Genomic DNA, 21,068 nt, shown 5'->3' with positions numbered 1-21,068 from the left:
AAGTCCTAACTATTGGAGTGGTAAGCTTTAGCGAGCGCTTCTGAGCTAGCCACTGGCTCACCACCAGTAATTTCTTATGAGTCCTGGGTTTGGAGGTTGGTAAAACTGTGCTGTGCAGCTTAGCTCCTCTGTAATGCTTCACTCTGTTAAACTCAACCATTATGAGGGTGTCTTCAAGTAGGACTCACGTGGCACATTGCAATCACAGTTATGGAAACTCACCATACAGAAAGATGGCATGTCTAAATCAGCAATGTCTGCACCACTGTGACCTAGAACGAAGTCTGGAGTTTTACATTAATAAAAGCAAGGAGTACATGGGATCTAAGAATCTTGTTATCTCCCTAATGGCACACAGGAGGCGCAGGTGACAGGAAGTCCCTCCTACAGTGCTGGGGCTTAGAGGGATGTCAATCCACAGAATCCAGGCCTTCTGAAGTGGCCTTCTGACCACTCCCTTCATGGTACCTGCCCAGCACAACGGTCTGTGGAGAGGTGTGAGTTGTAGATGGATGACTGACAGGGGAACTGGGGGCCTGCTTCCTCTGTCAACTCCACAAGGTGGCATTCTGTCAAGAAGATGATCTTCTGGGCTGGAGGTCCTGGTGGGAGATCTTGGGAATGGCACCACTTGCAGGAAGGACAGATGACATTCCGAAAGGCTGCCCGGAAGCGTCTCGACAAGAGGTTATAGATAATGGGGTTGACAGCTGAGCTCAGATAGAAGAAGACGCCTGTGAAGGAGGGATTGAAAGAAGACATGACAGCAAGGTAGGATGAAGTATAAATATTTAACAAAGGCCTGAGAACCTCATGATTGCCTCTCCTGGAAGCAGTGGGGTGTACAGGGCACTCACTGAGAAAAGGAAATATTATGAGCAGATCCACCTGTGCACTCAGGAATCAAACATAGAGCAACGGAAGAGCCATGGATTTCCCATCATGCTGAGCGATGTCACTAATGAGAGATGCTCAAATATCAGAGAAAAGAGGGTTGTTTCTTCATTGGATTTTTAGTTAAAGCTATTATTTGAAACTACAGTGGTGAGGATTGGTAAATCAGCCAACATTTGGTCTCTAAGATTCCTCATTCTGTTGAAAACCTCTTGGAGAGAGATCATCCCCCTCCGCCCCACCCCCATGTCCCTTCCCTACCCACTCCTGCTTCCCTTGATAGCTCTTCCACTGAATAATTATATTTTTCTACTTATTTTGTCTACCAGGCAGCTTGTATATTGCCTTTTCTCTGCTTGTTATAAATGCACTCTTTTCTTTAGAGATTTATTTTTTAGTTATGTAAGTGTGTGTGTGTGTGTGTGTGTGTGTGTGTGTGTGTGTGTGTGTGTGTGTGTACCTGAATCCCAGTATCCACAGAGGCCAAAGGAAGGTGTCTGGCCCTCTGGCACTGGAGTTACAGGCATGTAAGAAACCTGCTATGGGGTCTGGGAACTGAAGTAGAGACCTCTGTAAGAGCAGTATGAGCCCTTAACCACAGAGCCATCTCCCCAGCTCCTGTACACCCACTCTTATTTCCTGTTTTGTTTCTATAAGACAGCAATAGAGCTTAGTGGGGGTTAGGACCCCGACCCTCCTTTGTTCTGTGCCCTTGGATAAACACTGGCACATCACCTCCTTCTGGAAAATAGGGGCGGGGTATTCTGGTGGGAGCTGTGTGTGGTGAAACAGCATCCTCCAGGCAAGACATGGTCATGGCCACCGCCCTCTCAAACTGTCAGCTGTGATCACCCATTGGAGACTACACAAGAGTGTTCCCATTAACTCTGCATTACAGGGGAAGGGCTTGCCTGCCTTTCCTCAAAGATTTAGACAGTTAACAGTTGTTTGGGAAGAGACTTATGAGGCTGGACTCCTTTCAAGGATTTATAGACAGTTAACCATTGCTGAGAAATAGTTTTTTTTTTTGGTGATATAGCTGCCCATAAATCACTCATTCCTGTTAGTAACCCCAGTGACTCATTGGTTTAACAAACTGCACTTGGATGGAATCCCTTCTTTGTGTCTATGGTCAGTGCCCTCTCTGGGACGAGGAGACATGTCTGTTCACTCCGACATGGATCAAATGCTTACTAGGACATTTTGAGAACTTCAAAGCACATTGAAAGACAGGGGATTTAGACTTTTTTCCTCTCCAAGTACTTGGAAGAATATAGCAGAGGCAGGATCCTCGGCAAAGCTAGTAACAGGGATACACAATGACATCTCCTAGGAGAATGCATTTACCAACAGTCAGACTACAACAGTTATTCTATTCTAACAGACTGCTGTGGTTATGACGGACTTAGTGGAGGTGATGACACCAGCTATACCTTGATGTGGATAGGAGAGGGTCGATGAAGAGACAGAACTTGTATTTGGGTACAAATGTTCAGAGGCAGAAATGGTGGCGTTATACAGGAAGGTCTGCAGTACAATCTTTCTTTTCCCTCCCTCCTTCCTTCTGTCCTGAGCTGTGATATTCCTAAGTTGCATACATACATCTAACTTTTACTGTGTGGTCATGTCCTTGATAGCCACAGAATAAGACAGTGACAACAGAAACAGCTGGGGAGAAGTGCCCTGAACCTAACGTCAGTAGGTTCTCTAGTTTGTTGGAAAAAGAACCTTGAACTTGAAATTCAGTAGCTTAGACTTGAGCCCCATTTTCACGGTTTTTACAGCTTCATGTCTTTGGGTGAGCCATTTCTTCTCATGCATTTCTTTGCTATCAATTGCTTATTTGATTAGTTGATCGCCAACTGCTCTCCTGCTGTAATTATCACACTCACATGTGGAGTTGGGGTTTTCTGTAAAGTAACCTGGAAACATTTTTAATTCCTGAATGCAATAAGCTCCCACTTTTTCTGTGACAGAAGTACAGATCCCTGTGAGCTGCTTGCATTGTGATGAATGCCTCAGGACAGAGTGAGGGAAAAGCTACCGTACAGTTACGTCCGTCACTGAACACACCAAGCCTTTACCTGATACCACGTGGATGAGATTGAACACAGCAGCCAGGGACTCAGTCCACTCTTCCACGAAGCTGAAGAAGAGCCGGTCCACATGGAAGGGGGTCCAGCAGATAGCAAACACAAGGACCAAGACAACTGGAAGAGGAAGCAGGAGAAGGAGTGACGGACTAGGCCGGGGAAGAATGTGATGCTCATTCCCAGCCGTTTCCTTCTTTTATCAGGTTTTCCCTGCCACCATGACTAAGTACTGATTGCCACAGGCAAATGAGACCCCAGAGATAAAGACTATTCAAACAGAAGAATTAATCATATGGATCTAGGATCAGTTTTCTACACAATTGCCTAAGTTTTCTTTTAAAGTTTCATTTTTTTTTACTTGAAGTTTTTCTGTTTTTGAAATTTTCATAAATGCACATAATAAAATATCATCTCTACCCCTATTTCCCCACTCCAACATGCCCCCATTTCAACTTCATGTCCTTTTTGTTGAGAACCCACTAAGTCCAGTTATTACTATTTGTGTATGTGTGTGCACACCACACATACACATGCCACAACACACATGTGAAAATCAGAGGGCAACTTCTTGAAATGAGTTCTTTCCTTCTCCTGGGTCCTGGAGGTCAAACTCAGGTTTGGCCGCAAGTGCCTCTACCCTCTGAGCCATCTCACGGGCCCAGGATTGATTGATACTGATTGATTTCTCTCTTTCTTTTTCTTGAAAAAAATATTTATTTTTACTTATGTGTAGTGTGTGTGCCTTGCTTATCTCTTTGTGCTCACATATCTGCAGTACCTTCTGAGGACAGAAGAGGGCCTTACAGGAGGTTGTGAGCTGCTCAGTGTGGGTGCTGGGAACCGAATGTGGGTTCTCTGCAAGAGTATCAAAGGCTCTTAACCACTGAGACATCTCAAGATTTCTTGTATGTTTCTCCTTAGAATATTTAAAATAGAACTGAATATATTTCCAAGTTCCCAAACCACTTGATTGTGGGAAACAAAGCATGCTCTCAGCAGACACATTTAGAGACTCATACACTGATTAGATCGGGTTGTTTTAGGGAGCTGTGATAGCTACAGTCACAGGTTTTCAGAGAGTTCTTAGGGATTGGATTCCAACAGCTACCCAACCTCATCCTCTGAGGCATGGTCCCCAGTGGATGATGCTGTCTGGGGTGGGTGGGTGGAAACTTGAAGGAATTTAGATAGAGGAGGCAGGCATTCGATATGCTTTGAAGGCAGTATGGGGACTCTCTACTCCTTCCCTTTCTGTTTGCCAGCTGTGAAGTGAACAGCTTTGCTTCACCACAGGCCTTATTGTGATGCTCTGCCTCACCACAGGCCCAAAGCTGAAGGATCAAGTGACTGACAACTCCAAAAAGACATTGGTAGCAATCCACCCCATGTAAGCTGCCTAGCCTTTGACACAGAGACTTGATGTCTGCAGCTGATGTAAAGAGGACTGCTTCTCTACCTCCCTCCCTCCCTTCCTCCCTCCCTCCCTCCCTCCCTCCCTCCCTCTCTCCCATCCTTCCTCCCTCCATTTTTCCCTTTCTTCTCTCTTGTTGCAGTGATATTCTGCCTCACAATAGGCCCAAAGCTACTTGGCCCAAGATAAATCTTTTCCTTATTCTGTGTGTCTTACGTGTCTTTGTCTTATGTGTGTGCCTGTGCGTCCATGCGTGCATGTGTGCATGTGTGTGAGTATGTGTGTATGTGTGTGTTGAGAAGGGGCAGAGGTCAACTTTAAGTGTCAATCCTCAGGAGGCTTACCCACTTTGTTTTGAGACAGTCTCTCATTTTTACCCTGAACTCACAATTCAGCTAGACTGCTGGCCAGCAAAGCCCAGGGATCCACCTGCATCCACCTGCCCAGCTCTGGGATGTTCTGGAATTACAAGCACACACCACCGCGCCCTGCTTTTTGACACACAGGTTTCTGGGAATCAAACTCAAGTTCTCAAGCTTGTGCGGCAAGCATTTTACCAGCCAGCCCGTCTCCTCAGCCTTCTTTCCTTCATTTTGTCATAGCAACAAGACAAAGTTGCTAACACAGTACTCTAGAGATAATTAGCAGTTCCTTTGATCCTTTTGATTCTGTGCTGGGCCAGAACAAAGACAGAATAACTGAAAATATAGTATTGATTCTGGGAGGAACAACTGAAAATATAGTATTGATTCTGGGAGGAACTGCCTATCCTGAGTCAGAAGCACACAGAGTTCCCTCTTCTGCTCATTTCCAGTCCCAGGGCAGGGATGGGTATGACAACAGTTTCCCCTCAGGATCTGGAAGCTCCACACAATAAATAAGCATTTTCTCTCCTAAGAAGTTGTCACATCTTTTCCTGTGACAGCTTGTGTAAGGTTTGTACCTGAGTGATCTAACAGGGCCTGAAGGAGGGGAGACTCGAGGGTGCTGATGAGGTAGAGCAGCCGTGAGCCAGGAACGTCTGAGGCTGAGAGGTGGGTACATGGTCTTCATTTTGCAACGCTGTGCATGTGCACATTCCAGGTTTTCACAGGAAATGGCACCTTGGTTTCTTTCTGGTGTTAACATTGAGGAAAAGCTGTCTGCCTGTGCAATGAACTTTCCAAAATATCCGGTTTCTTTTGAGTTTCTCCCTCAATGAAATGGCCGTCAATTGCCCACTTCCGGCCTTAATTACTGATAATAATGAAGAAAAATGCTTTACATTTTATTATTATAACTTTTCCTCCTTTTTCTAGGATTGGGAATTGAATCCAAGGCCTCACACATGCCAGGCAAGCATTCTACCACTGAGCTACCGCTTTTTACTTTTTATTTTGAAACAGAGTCCTGTTAAGTTGCACAAGTTGGCTTTGAACCCAGCTCAGATGTGTTGTTTTTTTTTCTTTTGTGTGTGTGTGTGTGTGTGTGTGTGTGTGTGTGTGTGTGTGTGTGTGTGTGTGTGATATGCTATGAATTAAATTCAGGGCCTTGTACATTCAGGGCACATGCTCTACCAGAGAGCTCCACCCCAGGCATGTTACTGAGATGCTAACAGGAGCAAACATTGATGAGATCATGATCAGAGGGAGAAGGGGAGAAGTAACAAAGACTCCCTGCTTCCCAGTCAACACAGGCCAGGGCCCACCCGGGGCTGAACCACTTCAAAGAAAATGATTATTAGAGTCAAAAGACCGGCTTCAGTGACTTCTGGTTTCTGTTCACGGAGGGTACAGCTTCCACACTCCTGTGCACATTAGCCTGGGGAGTCTTTCCTCTCTGAATGTAGGCTGTAATTTGGAAATTTTTGATGTTTCACATACCTCACGAGTGTCTCTCCTGGAGGTCTGGTGTTGCTTTGCTTAGTTTTTTATTTTCATTTTATTTATTTTATTTATTTTCATTTATTTTCATTTTCCCACTTGTGTGTGTACGTATGTGCATGTGTGTGCATGCATGTTTGAGTGTGTGTGTGTGTGTGTGTGTGTGTGTGTGTGTGTGCGCGCGCTCGTGTGTGTAGACCCAAGGTTGAGTCGGGAATTGTCCTCAGTTACTCAGCCACCTTATTCCTTGAGGCAGGATCTTGTGCAGTCAAACCAAGAGCTCACTGGTACAGCCAGTCTCCATAGCCAACTTACTCTACGGACCCCCTGTCTCTCCCTTCCGAGAGTGGAATTATAAGAGGGTGGTGACTCCCACCAGCATTTGTGTGGTCTCTGGGGAGCTGACCCCCAGTGCTCACGCTTGCACAGCAAGTGCTTTAGCTGCTGATCTATCTCCCAGCCCAAGGGCTCATTTTCTTTTCTAGCATCCTTTTAGGAGAGGTTGGTCAGCGCCTGGATTTCTTAAAATATTTTGTCTCTTACAAGTATGTATATTTCCAACAAAGAAAGGTTATTTTTACTGTTTTGTTTTTAAACAGGATGACGTTTTGATACAAGGCTACACAGAGTCCTAGGTGGGATGATTCACTCTGGAGAATTCATGACTAGTCATTCTTAATCTGGAATTGGAAAGATCCACAGCGTCTATGTGGCCATTGGGAACTCACAATCCCCTGAAGTAAGTTATAAAATATTGTATGTGGAAGCATTTGTGAGTGCAGGGTCCACCATGACCTGTATCCCATGTCTGAAGAATGCTGGAACACAGACAGGTTCAGAACCCACTCCCATCCCATCTTACAGAGAGAGTGGTGCTCAGGCTCAGCATGCCAATGTGATTTATTTCATAGCACTTGGAAGGCATCTCAGCAACTGTAACCTAGTACAAGGGTTTGAATGCTCAAAGCCAAAGATGAAACAAAACAGGCCAGCCATGGAACCTTCTGGAAACCAAGAAGAACATCTCAGCCAGCACCATTACGTCAGTGCCCAACACAAGTCCTTCGCTCTTATAAACAAAAGTGAACAAACATTGAAACAAAGCGAGCAGCTTACACAGCATCTTGGTGACTGATTTTCTGGAGGGTCTATGAATGTTCACAGTCACTTTGTCTGCCTCAAGGGACTCATCTTTCTTCAGCTGAAAGAGAAGTGGAGATCTGGTTAGGAAGAGAAGCTGGCTCCCCCACCAGAAACTTTGGAGGTACACAAACAGCACTTAAAGAAATGTTTTTAAACTTCTAAATACTTCACAGAATTTAATCTAGGACCTCCGAATCAACTGGACGGGGTTATGGGCAAGATACAGAAAAAAGCAAGTTTTTAATGAGTAATTCTATGCAGTTCTAGTTCTGTAGTGTGTTAATAAATGTTACACACACACACACACACACACACACACACACACACACACACACACACACACACGGCCAAAATGGTTAATCCTGAAATGAACAATACCAATAAAATGCTAGCTAGGCCCTTCTATTCACTTAGTTTCTTTCATTTTTGTTAGACATATCATTAGAGTCAAGACTCTGTGCCACATGACGAGAGATTCCAGAAAATGAAATATTATGATCTCATGAATGTTATGATCTCTGTTGTGTGTCTTAGTTACTGCTGTATTGCTGTAAAGAGACACCATGACTAAGGCAAGGCTTATAAAAGAAAGCATTTAATTGGGGGCTTGCTTACAGTTTCAGTTCATGATCATCATGGTGGGAAATACGGTAACAAGCAGGAAGGCGTAGTGTTGGAACAGTAGCTGGGAGCTTTATATCCTGATCCAAAGGCATTAGGCAGAGAGAAAGAGGGCCTGATGTGGGTATTTGAAATCTCAAAGGCCACACCTCCTAATCCTTCCAAACAGTTCATTAACTGGGAACTAGACATGCAAATATATGGACATATGGGGGGACATCCCTTTCAAACCACAACACTGTGGGACTTTCAGAGTCTTGAATATGCTCATGAGCAATGTGGATCTTCCAGGGGTTGATGTATCCCTTTCCCCACTTTCCACATTTGTGTCTCCCATGCTCGTCTCAGTTGAAAAGGGAGTCACATTTCTTTGAATAATACATTCCCAGCTCTTTTCAGCAGATTTCGCCACTGTACTGACAAGCATAATTTAGGACATGCCGGTTTTCTGATTCTGCTGATAAAGCTGCACATCCTTCAGAATTTAAACATTGACACATATTTATCCTAATTGGAATATAGTGTGATCCTTATAGTAATGTAAGTTTGGAACGTCAACGTGACCTGACATGCCGTCTCTATTAGCCTGTTTAAGGCCCGCCTACCCCTCTAGATGCAACAGCTCTAGCCCTTTGTTTCCTTCTTTCTCCAAAGTCCACAAGCACCAGATAGCTGTGTTATTCATCTGGTGGTGAAATCTTTCTCTGTTAGATCTACTTTCTGTCTGTGGGGATGATGTACCAGAAGATAGGAACTCTGATGACCTGTGACCATGACACACCCAGAAGTAGGTCCAGTGTCTGTTAATTCTCTGACACTCCCCCCTTATTTTCTTACCAGCAGCACCCCAACTCTCCGGCTGTTTATTCCTTTCCTACACTTAGTAGTTTGGTTGGTGTGCTAGTTACTTTTCTCATTGCTATGGCAACATACCTAACAAGAAGCAACTTCCTGGAGGAAGGGTTTAGGTTGACATATAGTTTGAGGAGAGTCCATTAGGGAGAGAGAGAGAGGAGGTCACAGAGGCAGGAGCATGAAGCAGATGGTCACATTGCATCCCAGTCAGGAAATAGAAGGAGGCCAATACTGTGCTGGACGCCCTTTCTCTTACATCCCCTTTTCATTCAGTCTGGAACCCCAGCTTATGGGATGCTGCTACCACCATTCAGGGTGGGTCTCCTTCCCTCAGTTACAACACTCTGGACATGTCCTCTGAAAAATGCCCAAACGTGTGTCTCCTACGTGATTCTAAATCCAATCAAGATGACAGGGAAGGTTAAGCTGAGTTAGCCCCATCTCCAGCTCCTGGTTCTGTTGCCAAATAACCTAGCAGATCAGACGGTCTCATCCCCCAGTCCCAGTAGTTGGGTAACTGGAGCCAATGGGGTTTCAAGTACTTGCTTCTGTACTCTTGGGAATGGAAGGGACCCTTTTTTTACTGCATCTGAGGCAGGAGCTACAGTGGTCGCTTGTGTGGCACCGTGAGAAAAGCACTCATAGTGCTGCTGTGTGCAGGCTTTACGCTCCCTTGAAAGCAAAGCAAAGAACCAGAGAAGAAGCTGGGTGTTTGGTAGTTGTGTGTTTTCCTGAAGGAGTCTTCACTGAGAGCTATGTCTACTTTGTGGATCTCAGTCTAAGCCCCCCTTCATGTACCAATAGTCAAGCTGAGATTCCTTCACTAGTGGTGACATGGGTCCTGACGTATCAACTGAGGTTATCCAGTGGAAGGAAAATTCAAATTGTTCTACACAGTCTCAAGCTCCCCTGAGTTATAAGGAGACATTTTCAAGTTCAAGGTAAATGAGAAATGGGTGTAATTGTGTGTGATAATGAACAGACTAAGGAACAGTGAACTTTCTGGGATGCAAGCTATCCTGAGGGAATACTTGAGAGAAAGTCTTTAAAGTTGGATAACTTGGAAGAATGGCCCATTAAAGTTCACCTTGAAAGCTCCACAAATCCATATCCTATGTCTCTACAATATACATGCTTCTTCAAATTAAGCAGTCCACAGGAACACATGGGTCTCAGTCACCGCCTGTGTGGTTACTATGTCTGCCTGTGTGTTGTACTTTGTGGTGATCTCTACATAAAGCCTATGTTTTCAGAAAGTGAGAGGTTAAAAATTATTTGAGATTTGACCTTTTAGAGTCACCTGAAACCTGAGAAGAACTGAGAGAATTCTGCGCTGTTGTGGAAATAATTGGGGGTTGTATGAAAGTGATAAGGTATTCCTAATATAAGCATCCCAGAGCAGAGCATGAGGTACTCAATGAGTGGTAACTTTTTGCTATTCTGCTGGTTCTGATTATTGTTCCACATCTTCTCAAAAGACAGGATACAAATTAAAATAGCCAAGGACAGCTACTTGTATTTATGAATCTCCTTATGAGGATTACCGAGTCTCTTCTGGGAAAATGTCTGTCTTCTAACTCAACTGTGTTGTGCTTGACAGATGTTAGCCTTTGCTTCAGCTGTCAGCTCAGCATAAACCTAGAGTCACCTGGGAAGAGGAACTAAATACAGAGACTCACAGCCAGCCAGACATTACACACACACACACACACACACACACACACACACACACACAGAGAGAGAGAGAGAGAGAGAGAGAGAGAGAGAGAGAGAGAGAGAGAGAGAGAGAGACCTTGGAACACACAGCTCTAAATGGGATGTCTCCATCAAATATTTTCCCCCAGAGCCCAGGGAACATTGTGGAAGAGGAGAGAATGTGTAAGAGCCAGAGGGAATGGAGGACACCAGGAGAACAAGGCCCTCTGCATAGACTGAGCTAAGTTCATATGAACTCACAGAGATGGAAGCAACAAGTACAGGGCCTGCATGGGTCTGTACCAGGCCTTCTCTCTCTGTCTCTCTCTGTCTTTGTCTCTCTGTCTCTGTCTCTCTGTCTCTGTCTCTCTGTCTCTCTCTCTCTCTGTAGCTTTCAGATAGTATTTTTATTTTTATGGGACTCCCAAGTGTGTGAACAAATGGTCTCAGACTCTTGTGCCTGCTCTTGGGCTCTTTTCCTTCTGTTGGTTTGCCTTGTCCAACTTCAGTGTGACAGCTTTTGTTTTATCCTATTATATTTTATTTTGCTATGTTTTGTTGTTAGCTCCTAGAAGCCTGTTCTTTTCTAATGAGAGACAGAAAAGGAGTGGATTAGGATGGGAGGGGAGGTGGAGAGGACCTGGGGAGGGTAAAGGGAGGGGAAATTGTAATCAAGATATATTATATGAGAAATGAATCTATTTTTAAGAAAGGGGAAATAATAATAATGATAAAAAGATTATAATTCCAGTTCTAAAACTGTGACCATTGTAAGACAGTTGTTGGTTGTTCCATAATTGATTTCAGCCAATAGTTAAGAACAATGGCACTATATTGAAAGGTTGGTCATTTCATGGCTGGGTTTCATAGTTCTCAGGGAAGTCTGTACTCCCATGAGGCATTTCTTTAAATCAAACACCAAGCAATCATTCCACATAGATATTTTTATGAACTAGCCTCCTGGCCATTGTGGTTTGTACCAAAAGAAAACCACTTATCCATTACTGCTCACCTTGAAGTGTCTTCAGGTAATAATGGCACAACCAGCCAACTTAAGGAAGAGATGGACTGAATATGTGATATGGTAGTGTCCCATCAGGGCTCACAATGGCCGACACAACAGAATCTAAGACATCTGCCTAGTTAATGTCAAATGATGCTTTAATATTAAATACTTCCATTTCACTTTAGATGCTTAGCATGGGTAGATACTCAGTCATCAATGGGATGAACTCTGAACTCACACTCAGGGAATGACAAAAAGGGATGAGATGCTGTGGTCACTCTATAGGATGCTCCAAAGTTCAGAAGCTTAGAGTGGAACAGGTGAGGTTCATGGGACTGATCATCTTTCAGGTTATTTATTATCTTGATGAGCTGTTCATGGTGACTGTGGTGTGTGTGTGTGTGTGTGTGTGTTGTGTGTATGTATATACTTGAGTATATTTGTGTGTATATATGAATATAGGTGTAGATACACATTGTCCTGATCTATACTTATTGTCTGTCTTTCAACTTCTCTATCAGCTCATTTGCCCCTCCTTCCTTCCATCCATCCATCCATCCATCCATCCATCCATCCATCCATCCATCCATCTGTCTCTCTGCCTATCAATCTCCTCTTCTGCCTATTTGCCTGTCTAACCATCTATCCATCTATTCATTTATCTGTCTTTCAATTTGCCATTCTGCCCTTTTCTATCATCCATCCATTCATCATCTGTCTCTCTGTCCATCCATCTCTACCCATCGTGTCCATCTATCCATCCATCCATCCATCCATCCATCCATCCATCCATCCATCCACTATCTTTCTTGTTTGCAGCCTGTCAGGCAGAGTTGACTTTTATGCAGTTCACACATGTCTCCTCATCAACACAAAAGTCATGTGTGAGAGAGACATGGATTAGGCTTGACTTTGCTGGTGCTTCCTCCTACGTGGCTGGGAAGCTACTCTTGGGTCATGTACTTTCCATGTCTGTGATGTTCTAAGCCTCAGGAGCATCTCTATGAAAATTTGTGACCTGAAATGAGATAACAGCAATGGTTGTTCAGCCTTGAACACACAAAGGGCTTCTTTTGTCCTATACTTTCATCAGCATAGTCTTGGCTGCCTTCGGAAGGTAGTGGCAACCAGACTCAGTCACACTTTTAGACTTCTCAACAGACTCAATAACTTAAATACCATTAGGGCTTGGTGTCTTTAAATCTTGACTTGGAGACAATGTTTCCAAGTCTTTTGTCTTAAGTGTAGAGAAGATGAAGCTCAGTAGCGAGGGAAGTAATTTAGCCTCATCCCCTGACTGAACTTAGTCGGGTTTGGGAGAAATAAATGAACTAAAGGGTCCACATGCCATTATAAATTATAGCGAAGGAAGTTACTGAGAGTCATGGAGTCTACAACAGAGGCAGAGCAGCTCAGGGGTCGAGGAGAGCTTCCCTAGGGCAGTGTACTTGAAGCATGACTGATAGGGTGGACCGGAGTCAAAAGACAAAGCAAGTGTGGTGGCGGGTGGCACGGACCTTCCAGGGGAAGAGGTCCAAAGGTTGTGGCACCTGTGTCACTGAACAGAGCTTGCTTCTGCAGGCCACTGGTATAGGGCTGTTCAAACTCAACAAATGACACATCAGACATTTCCTTTCCTGGTACCCTCTGGTCCACTTGCTTCTACTTCATCTTTTCTGACACAGGATGTCACCAATTGCATTACTCACACAAAGTAGGGTGGCTCTTATCTCAACTGCCCCCAGCTTGGGACACAAACACTGTGGATTCACGAGAGTGGAACAAAATGAAACTCAGGCAAAGAGTTTAGAAGAATCTGTGTTTGCTGTTAAACTTAGGCATTTTCCCCAAACTCATACAAGACAAATGGTTGTTTAGCACTGAACAAGATGATATTGTTACTAAAGTCTCGGAGTGAGACGGTCTTTTGGGATGCTTAATATTTGGAAATGTCTGAAAATCTTTTCCTCTGGGTTAGATACACAGGACATTCTGGAACTGTGGCACTGAGCTGGTCTGCTTTGACACAGATCTTAAAGGAAAATGCCACCACTCTCTGGTCAGATTCATTCCTGTGCCCACATGTCTATGACAGTCAAATTATGTTCTTCCTATTCAAGCCTGGCCTTTCATTTTAGGACCAGTAAATATAAAAAAAAAAATCCTCTCTATATTGATAAAAAACCTTTCTCAGAGATGGACTGGGGTGGGCCCCTGCATCTGGTGCCACAGTGCCGGAGGATATGATGGGATGTGTGCGCATGTTTAATTCTTTCATTCATAGCTCATGTCTATCCCACTCATAGTCTCTTTACCTTTTAAAACAGAACCACAGACTGTTAGAGCCGGAAGAAGCCTTAGAAATAATGTGATGTGACCTTTTCATTCTCCAAATGGGAAAGCAATTCCAGGACAATTGTGTGCTGCTTGCCTAAAGGCATATGTCAGCCAAGGACCTGAGAATCTAAATAACGTCATAACTGTTTACTGCGTGAACCACTTCCCAAAATGAATATAAAACTATCATTGTGAGGACTCACATCTATGAATTTGGGTACAGAATACAGTAGGAAGTATACAGATTCACTCCTACACTTCTCAAAAACAGATTCTCTCATCTAATTTGGAACCAGAGAGAACGGAAAAAAATGTTTATCTCTACAAGCTTAGAGAAGGAAACTCTAATTGTAAGATACAGGGAAAACTGAGTGATTTCCCCAGAAACTCACATGCATCTTAATCATAGCTTATACTGCTCTAACTTATGAGTTCTGTTTACTTTTCCATCCCTCCATCCCTACCTTCTATAAAACTGTTTTCAAAGTCTATATATGTATAGGAGATATGAAATAGAATCATATATATGTACACACATACATATATGATTTAACTTGATATTTCAATCAAAGGGTCAGTGCACCACAAGGAAATACAGACCTTCACAGCTGTATATCTGTCTCAGACTGCTAAGCAGGAGGCCCCCACAATATCCTCAGGACAAGTTGGTTCAGCAAGACATTTCAGCACAGGCAGCAAAGTGGTGCAGGGGCAGCAAGGAGACAAGAGAATGTGGAAGAATCGCCCCGGAATGTGACCCTCTAACCCTAGATCACTTCCTGTGCACACAGTGAGGCTTCTCCTCAAGCCCCTGGAGTCAGATTGTCCCATGAGTGGTATCTATATTGATACCCCTAGGAAGTTTTCTAACACTTTCTTAGAAACACAGGTGAACACGCATAGAGAGAATAGTGGACACCAGGTAAAGAAAATAACAGAGAGTTGTGGTTTGACTCTTGTTTAACTGGTGGCAATTTGCCCCCCGCTCAACAGGACACCAAACTGATTTTACTTGTGAGATATTTCCTGAGGGCATGTGTGGAATTTGCGCATGAAACTGTTTTACATACATATAAGATTTGCTTCTTAATTTCCCACTTAAAGTCATCCTCCGCACCCCCTTCTGATTATGTCCTTCCTTCATGCTAGGGCTTTCTTTGAACTTAAAATGGGTGATAACAGGAGGGATGCTGCCCCAAGCCAGTCACCTTGGATACTCACTCTGAGCCCCATGAGGTAGTAGAGGATGCTGATGAGGGTCATCGGGAGGATGTAGAAGAGGAATGAGGTGGCTTGGATGATGAAGTTGTACACCCACATGGGCTTGGTGACTGTGCAGGTGGCAGAGCCGGGCACGGAGGACCCATTGGGAAAGTGCTGGAACTTGATGCCATGGATGCTGGTGTTGGGCAAAGAAAACACCACAGAGAAACCCCAGACAAGGCTGAGGATCTTGAGGGCCCGCCGCCGCGTGCTCTCCAGCTTGGCTCGGAACGGGTGGACGATGGCCACATAGCGCTCTATGCTAACCGTGGTGACACTGAGAATGGAGGCAAAGCACACAGTCTCGAAGAGGGCGGTCTTGAAGTAGCAGCCCACCGGCCCAAACAGGAAGGGGTAATTGTACCACATCTCATAGACCTCCAGAGGCATCCCAAAGAGCAGGACCAGCAGGTCTGAGACAGCCAGGCTGAAGAGGTAGTAGTTGGTGGGTGTTTTCAAGGTCTGATGTCGGAGGATCACCAGGCACACCAGAAGATTGCCCATCACCCCCACCACGAAGATCAACGCATAGGCCACAGACACTGGAAGGGAGAGGTGGCTGCGCCGGGGTCCGCAGAGGTGAGCGAGGTACTCCTCCGTGCTGTTCAAGTACTTCATGAGAGGATCGTGGATCCAGGAAGTATTTTCAAGTTTTCCCATCACTGAGGTTAAAATCCAAGGCCACAGGTGTCCTCTGATCTGAGGCTCTGTCCCAAGCCGAGTCACAAAGGGAACAATCCTGAAAGCAGAGGCTCCTGAAGAAGGCCGGGTGAGACTGGGAGGAGAGCATCAGCCTCCAGGGCTCTCCTCTCACACTGCTAACTCCTTTTGAGGACCACCCAAGCCCCGCCCCTGGCAGGCTGCAGGCCAATGAGTGTGTTAAGCTGCACCGTGGGAGAGCCAGGCAGGTTAGTGTGAGGGCTTTGTGTTTGGGGAGTCTGAGAGGAGGGACCTCCCTGTGACTTGGAAGAAGCCAGAGAGTCAGCTTACACTGAGTGAGCTGGACCACCTGAGGAGCAAATACTCCCAGTAGGGCCAGCCTCAGAGTTGTGGGGCTCTGGGGAGAAACCCGGGAAGGGCCGAGAAACCTGACCGCTAAGCCGGGAGTCTCCATCACTCTCTGACCCCTGTATGTCGAATCTGCTGTGGAAGATCAATCGATTTCTCAGATTATATTATTCCTTTGGGCAATCAGGGCGCTCTGGGAAAAGCATGAGACATGTGATTTGGAGGATCTCAGTGGCTGAAAATCAGCTTTTAGGTCTTATCCTTTCCGAACAATTTCTCTCAGCAGTTCAGAAAGCAAGTGGGTTTCAGGACCAGACCATTAGAAATTAGGAAAACTGAACTTTCAGACTCTTCTCTCTCTCCCCCCTCCCCTCTCTCCTGTCTGTCTGTCTCTGCTTCTTCCTCTGTCTGTCTGTCCCTCCCTGTCTCTCTATGTCTCTCTCTGTTTCTGTTTCTCTCTTGTGTGTCTCTGTGTTTCTCTGTCTCTCTTTCTCTCTTTGTCTCTCTCAGGTGTGTGTCTCTGTTTCTGTCTATCTGTCTGCCTGTCTCTCGTGTGTCTCTCTCTCTCCTCCTACATTATTCATTTTGTTTTTTTTCAGCAAACCCTTTCCTGGATTTACTTCATGCCCTATGCTGTCCTGGGCTTTGTGGAAACACAATGTGTTAGTCACTCTTCTCACTGTTTTTCACAGAACAGCTGACTGGAGCCACTAAGAGGGACTTACGGGGCTGGGGAGAGGGCTCAGGACTCAAGCAGCTCTTCTCTAAGCCTGGGGACCTGAGTTCAGTCCTTGGAACTCACGGGGTAGAAGAAGAGAACCAATTCCCTCAAGTTATCCTCCAACCTCTGCATATGTGCATGACACACATTACGTACACACACACACACACACACACACACACACACACACACATACACACACACACACACACACCCCAAACAAGCAAATAAATAAATGCAACATTTAAGACATGAAAAGGTAAAGAGGAAGGACTTCCTTTCAGTTTAAGAAAGGTTACAGCAGTCTGCCGTGGGGAAGGGAGGATAACAGGGACAGGAGGCAGCGGGTCCATCGGAGCCCCACTCAGAAAGCAGAGGGATGAGTGCTGGCGCTCAGTTAACTCGTTTTCCTTTTTATTCAGTCCAGGACCTCAACCCACTGGATGGCGCCTCCCACATTCAGGGTGGGTCTTCCCTCCCCAGTTAATCCTCTCAGGAAAGGCCCTTACAGACATGGCCAGGGATATGTCTCCTGGGTGATTCTGAACTCAACCAAGTCGACAGCGAATAACCTGAGTTTGTGACTTCAGTGTTCCTAAGGCAAGGTGGAAGGAAGGTGGAGACAGTGGACTCCCCTGAAGCTAATGGACCGGATAGCCTGGCATTAGTGTGGTTGGTTTACAGTAAAGAGCCCCTGTTGCAATGTGGAAGGCAAGAATTAATATCCAAGCTTGTCCTGTGACCTCCTTATGGGTGCTATGGCTCATGCTTACCTTGTACACATGCACACATACATACACATAATAATTTTTAGAGAATTCCGGCATAGTGACCCATGCATCTACTTCTAGAGATAAGGAGGCAGAGACAGGCAGATCCTGGGACTCACTGGCTTCCAGCCAACCTGGAAAGTTTTAGGCCAGTGAAAGACCCTGTTTCCAAAAACAAGATGGATGGCACCTGAGAAATGACAACCAAGTTATCCTCTAGTCCACATGCATGCATGTGTATGTGCATTCACATATGCTAGCATGAACATGTTCATACACACATACAAATGTTAACATGCACATGTATACACACATATACACATGGGGGAGCACACACACATAATTCCAAAGTACTTTGATGTTGATATCATCATTACAAACTTTAATGCTTATTTCCAAGGAAGGAGAAGTCTGAATTCAAGTTGAAAAATCGCACTGAAATTTAAAGATCTTTAAAATTATAAGGGCAGAAGGTGACAGATGTTAAATTCTGGGTTAGGGAAATGTGGCCTCTATAGACTCATATAGGGAATGGTCCCTATAGACTCATATATTTGAATACTTAGTTTCCAGTTGGTGGAACTATTTGGGGAGGATTAGGAGGTGTGGCCTTGTTGGAGAAGATGTATGGAGTGGGCTTTGAGATTTCAAAAGTCTATGACATTCCTGATTTGCTCTCTCTGCCTCATGGTTGTTGTCTCAACATGTACACTCTCAGCTACTGTTTCAGCACCATGCATACCTGCCAGCTGTCATGCTCCCACCATGGTGATCATGGACTCATCTTCTGAAATAGTAAGGCCCAAATGAATTTCTCCTTCTATAAGTTGCCTTGGTTGGGATGTTTTATCACAGCAGTAGAAAAGTAACTAAGATAGGAATGGTATTTGTAATTCATAGAGCACCACATTAAAGATAGAAAGTATCACTGGTTATGACAGGGTAGGCCCCACCAGGTAGGGTGGTGGTTATGACAGGGTAGGCCCCACCAAACAGGATGGTGCTTACTATCATCAGTGAAAGGAGATGGGATGGGCTAAAGACACAAATTGTAGACACCTAGTATAGGTGTAGGCCTTGAAAACTGTGTTTGCCTTTTCCAGGCCACTGTAAACATGGTCAATAAACATTACTAGGAGTCATAGGCCCTAGGAGAGAACCTATTGATGTTTTTCTAAATGAACATGTTGTTAAACTTCCTTCTAAATGTTTGTGTTTATATCCATAGATGTGTGCTGCTCTCAATCTTGGTCTGAGAAGTTTCTCATTACAGAGAGTCATGGTTAATGCAGAAACTCGTAACTGAGCAAAGTGTGGAGCAGAAGCAACTGTGAATGTTTAGCTGTACATGGGACATCTATGTCCCCTCTCTCTGAGCTCAGGGAGCATCATGAAAGAGGAGACGGAAAGAATGCAAGAGAGAGGATGGGAGGACAGCTGTGAAATGCCATCTTCCGGACTTGGTGTGATGTACTGGTGAATTCACAGCAGCTATGGTTACCTGTACAAGACCCGCAGAAGATGAAGCTAGTTAAAATTCCAACACAGAAAGAGAAGCAATGCCCCAACCCTACTGAGGGGCTGTTGGCAGTTGATGGCTGCTGAGGGGAGGGAGCCAGTTTTCTTTAGGAATGTGACCACTGGTAGTCTATCTGCAGGTCCTCTGGTGTGCATATAGGCAGCATTAATTGTGTTAAAATAAAACTAATTAGATTAAAACAAACTAATTGGGTTTTAAAAAGTAAATTGAAAAGGTGGATGACATAAAGTTGGGATGGAGATGTGACTGGGGAAGCTGGAAGAGAGGAGAGAGTGGTAATGTGAGCAAAATATACTGCATACAATTATTGAATTTTCAATGAACAAAAGACAGAGTTGTATTTAGTTTCCATGAGTCTCAGTCTCCCCATTTGCAAAATAAATAAAACAGCTCCAATGCCTTGCATGATTTTCATGAAGACTCAGTAGTTCTTGGAGAAAGTGTTCAATATCAATCTAGTATGTGACCCCGCATTAGAGGTCTTTTCTAGTAAGGACAAAGTCCTGGGTCTTCTTGCTAGTACTACAAAACTATTCAGCATGGGTTACTTGAAGTTATGCGGAACTTTAAAGTAAAATTTAATAATAAGATATGTAATAGGATAATAAACACAAGAATTGGATAATCTGAATGTTTTTCCATGTACTGAGGTCAAAACAGGCTATTACATTTCAGGCCACTCTGGGTCTCATAGTGAGTTCTAGGCCTGGGCTTCACAGTGAGCTTCTTTCTCAAAAAGCAAGCAAGATAGCTACAACCTTCTTAGATTAGGAATGTGCTTGGAGTGGTTGATGTGAAAATGAGATGTGTGTGTGTGTGTGTGTGTGTGTGTGTGTGTGTGTGTGTGTGTGTGTGTGTGCTTATTATATACATGTGCATGCATGTCCACCTGAGTGATTGTGGGAATGCATATGCCGCAGAGCATATGTTGAAGTCATAGAATAACCATGGGTGTCAGTCCTTGACTTCCATCTTCTTTGAGACAGGGTCTCTTGCTGCTTGCTGCTCTGTGTCCCAGGAAAGCTGGATGGACAGGGAGATTCTAAGACTTCATTCTCCATCTCCACATAAGACTGCTGCAATTACAGTCAAGCTGCCTTGGCCTGTAGACTTCTGAGTTTCAATAGACTTTTGTGTTAAAGTTGCTCCGAAAGTAGATGGACATCTCTCCCCAGATCCCCAGAGTCTAGACCTACATTCAGCTGTGCAAGGATGATAGAATTAGGGGCCCAATGTCCTGTAAGGTTTTATGGTGGTTAATCTCAATTGTCAACTTGATGAGATCTAGAATCACTGGGGAGAGATGTCTGTGGCATTCCTAAAGAGATAGTTAAGGTGGGAAGTCCTGCCCACTATAGGTGGCATCATTCACTAGGATAGGATCTTATACTATATAGAAAGGAGAAGGTGGGAGATAAGAGTGAGTGGGAGTGAAGTGAGATTGATTAGAAAAATTAAAAGGAGAAACTGAACTGAGCAACCAGCATTCATTGCTCTTTGCATATTTTTCTTTTTAAAGATTTATTTATTATTTTTATATGTGTGTGTCTGTGTGCTTTTCTGTGCACTATATACATGCAGGAGTCTCCTAAATCCAGAAGAGGGCATTGGATCCCTTGGAACTGGAATTATAGGTGGTTTTGAGCCACTATATTGAACCCAGGTCCTCTGAAAGAGCAGTAAGTGCTCTTTAGTGAATATTGATATTATCCAACAGCTACATCATGCTCACGCCACTGTGACTTCCCTACCAGGATGAAACTGAACTGTGAGACAAACCGTTTCTACCTTAGATTGCTTTTGTCTGGCTATCTTATCTATCACAACATCAGGAAAAGAAATTGAGACA

At 44.4% G+C, this 21,068-nt stretch overlaps 1 protein-coding gene across 1 annotated transcript; it reads right to left on the bottom strand.

Moving 5' to 3' along the window:
- Positions 1 to 449: 449 nt before the first annotated feature.
- On the bottom strand, positions 450 to 16,096 carry Nmur2 (neuromedin U receptor 2). Its single transcript, XM_052758155.1, has 4 exons — positions 15,139 to 16,096; positions 7,377 to 7,461; positions 2,979 to 3,104; positions 450 to 734 (listed from the first exon to the last, which is right to left on the bottom strand). Exons 1-4 carry the CDS (start codon positions 15,838 to 15,840, stop codon positions 460 to 462), a joined length of 1,188 nt encoding a protein of 395 aa, XP_052614115.1. The 5' UTR covers positions 15,841 to 16,096; the 3' UTR covers positions 450 to 459.
- Positions 16,097 to 21,068: the final 4,972 nt, after the last annotated feature.

This window comes from Peromyscus californicus, unplaced genomic scaffold (genome assembly GCF_007827085.1).
Source record: "Peromyscus californicus insignis strain IS unplaced genomic scaffold, ASM782708v3 Scaffold_3__1_contigs__length_106647218, whole genome shotgun sequence".
NCBI lineage: Eukaryota > Metazoa > Chordata > Mammalia > Rodentia > Cricetidae > Peromyscus > Peromyscus californicus.
The sequence above is the reverse complement of the archived record's forward strand: the minus strand, read 5'-3'. Positions and strand labels throughout refer to the sequence as shown.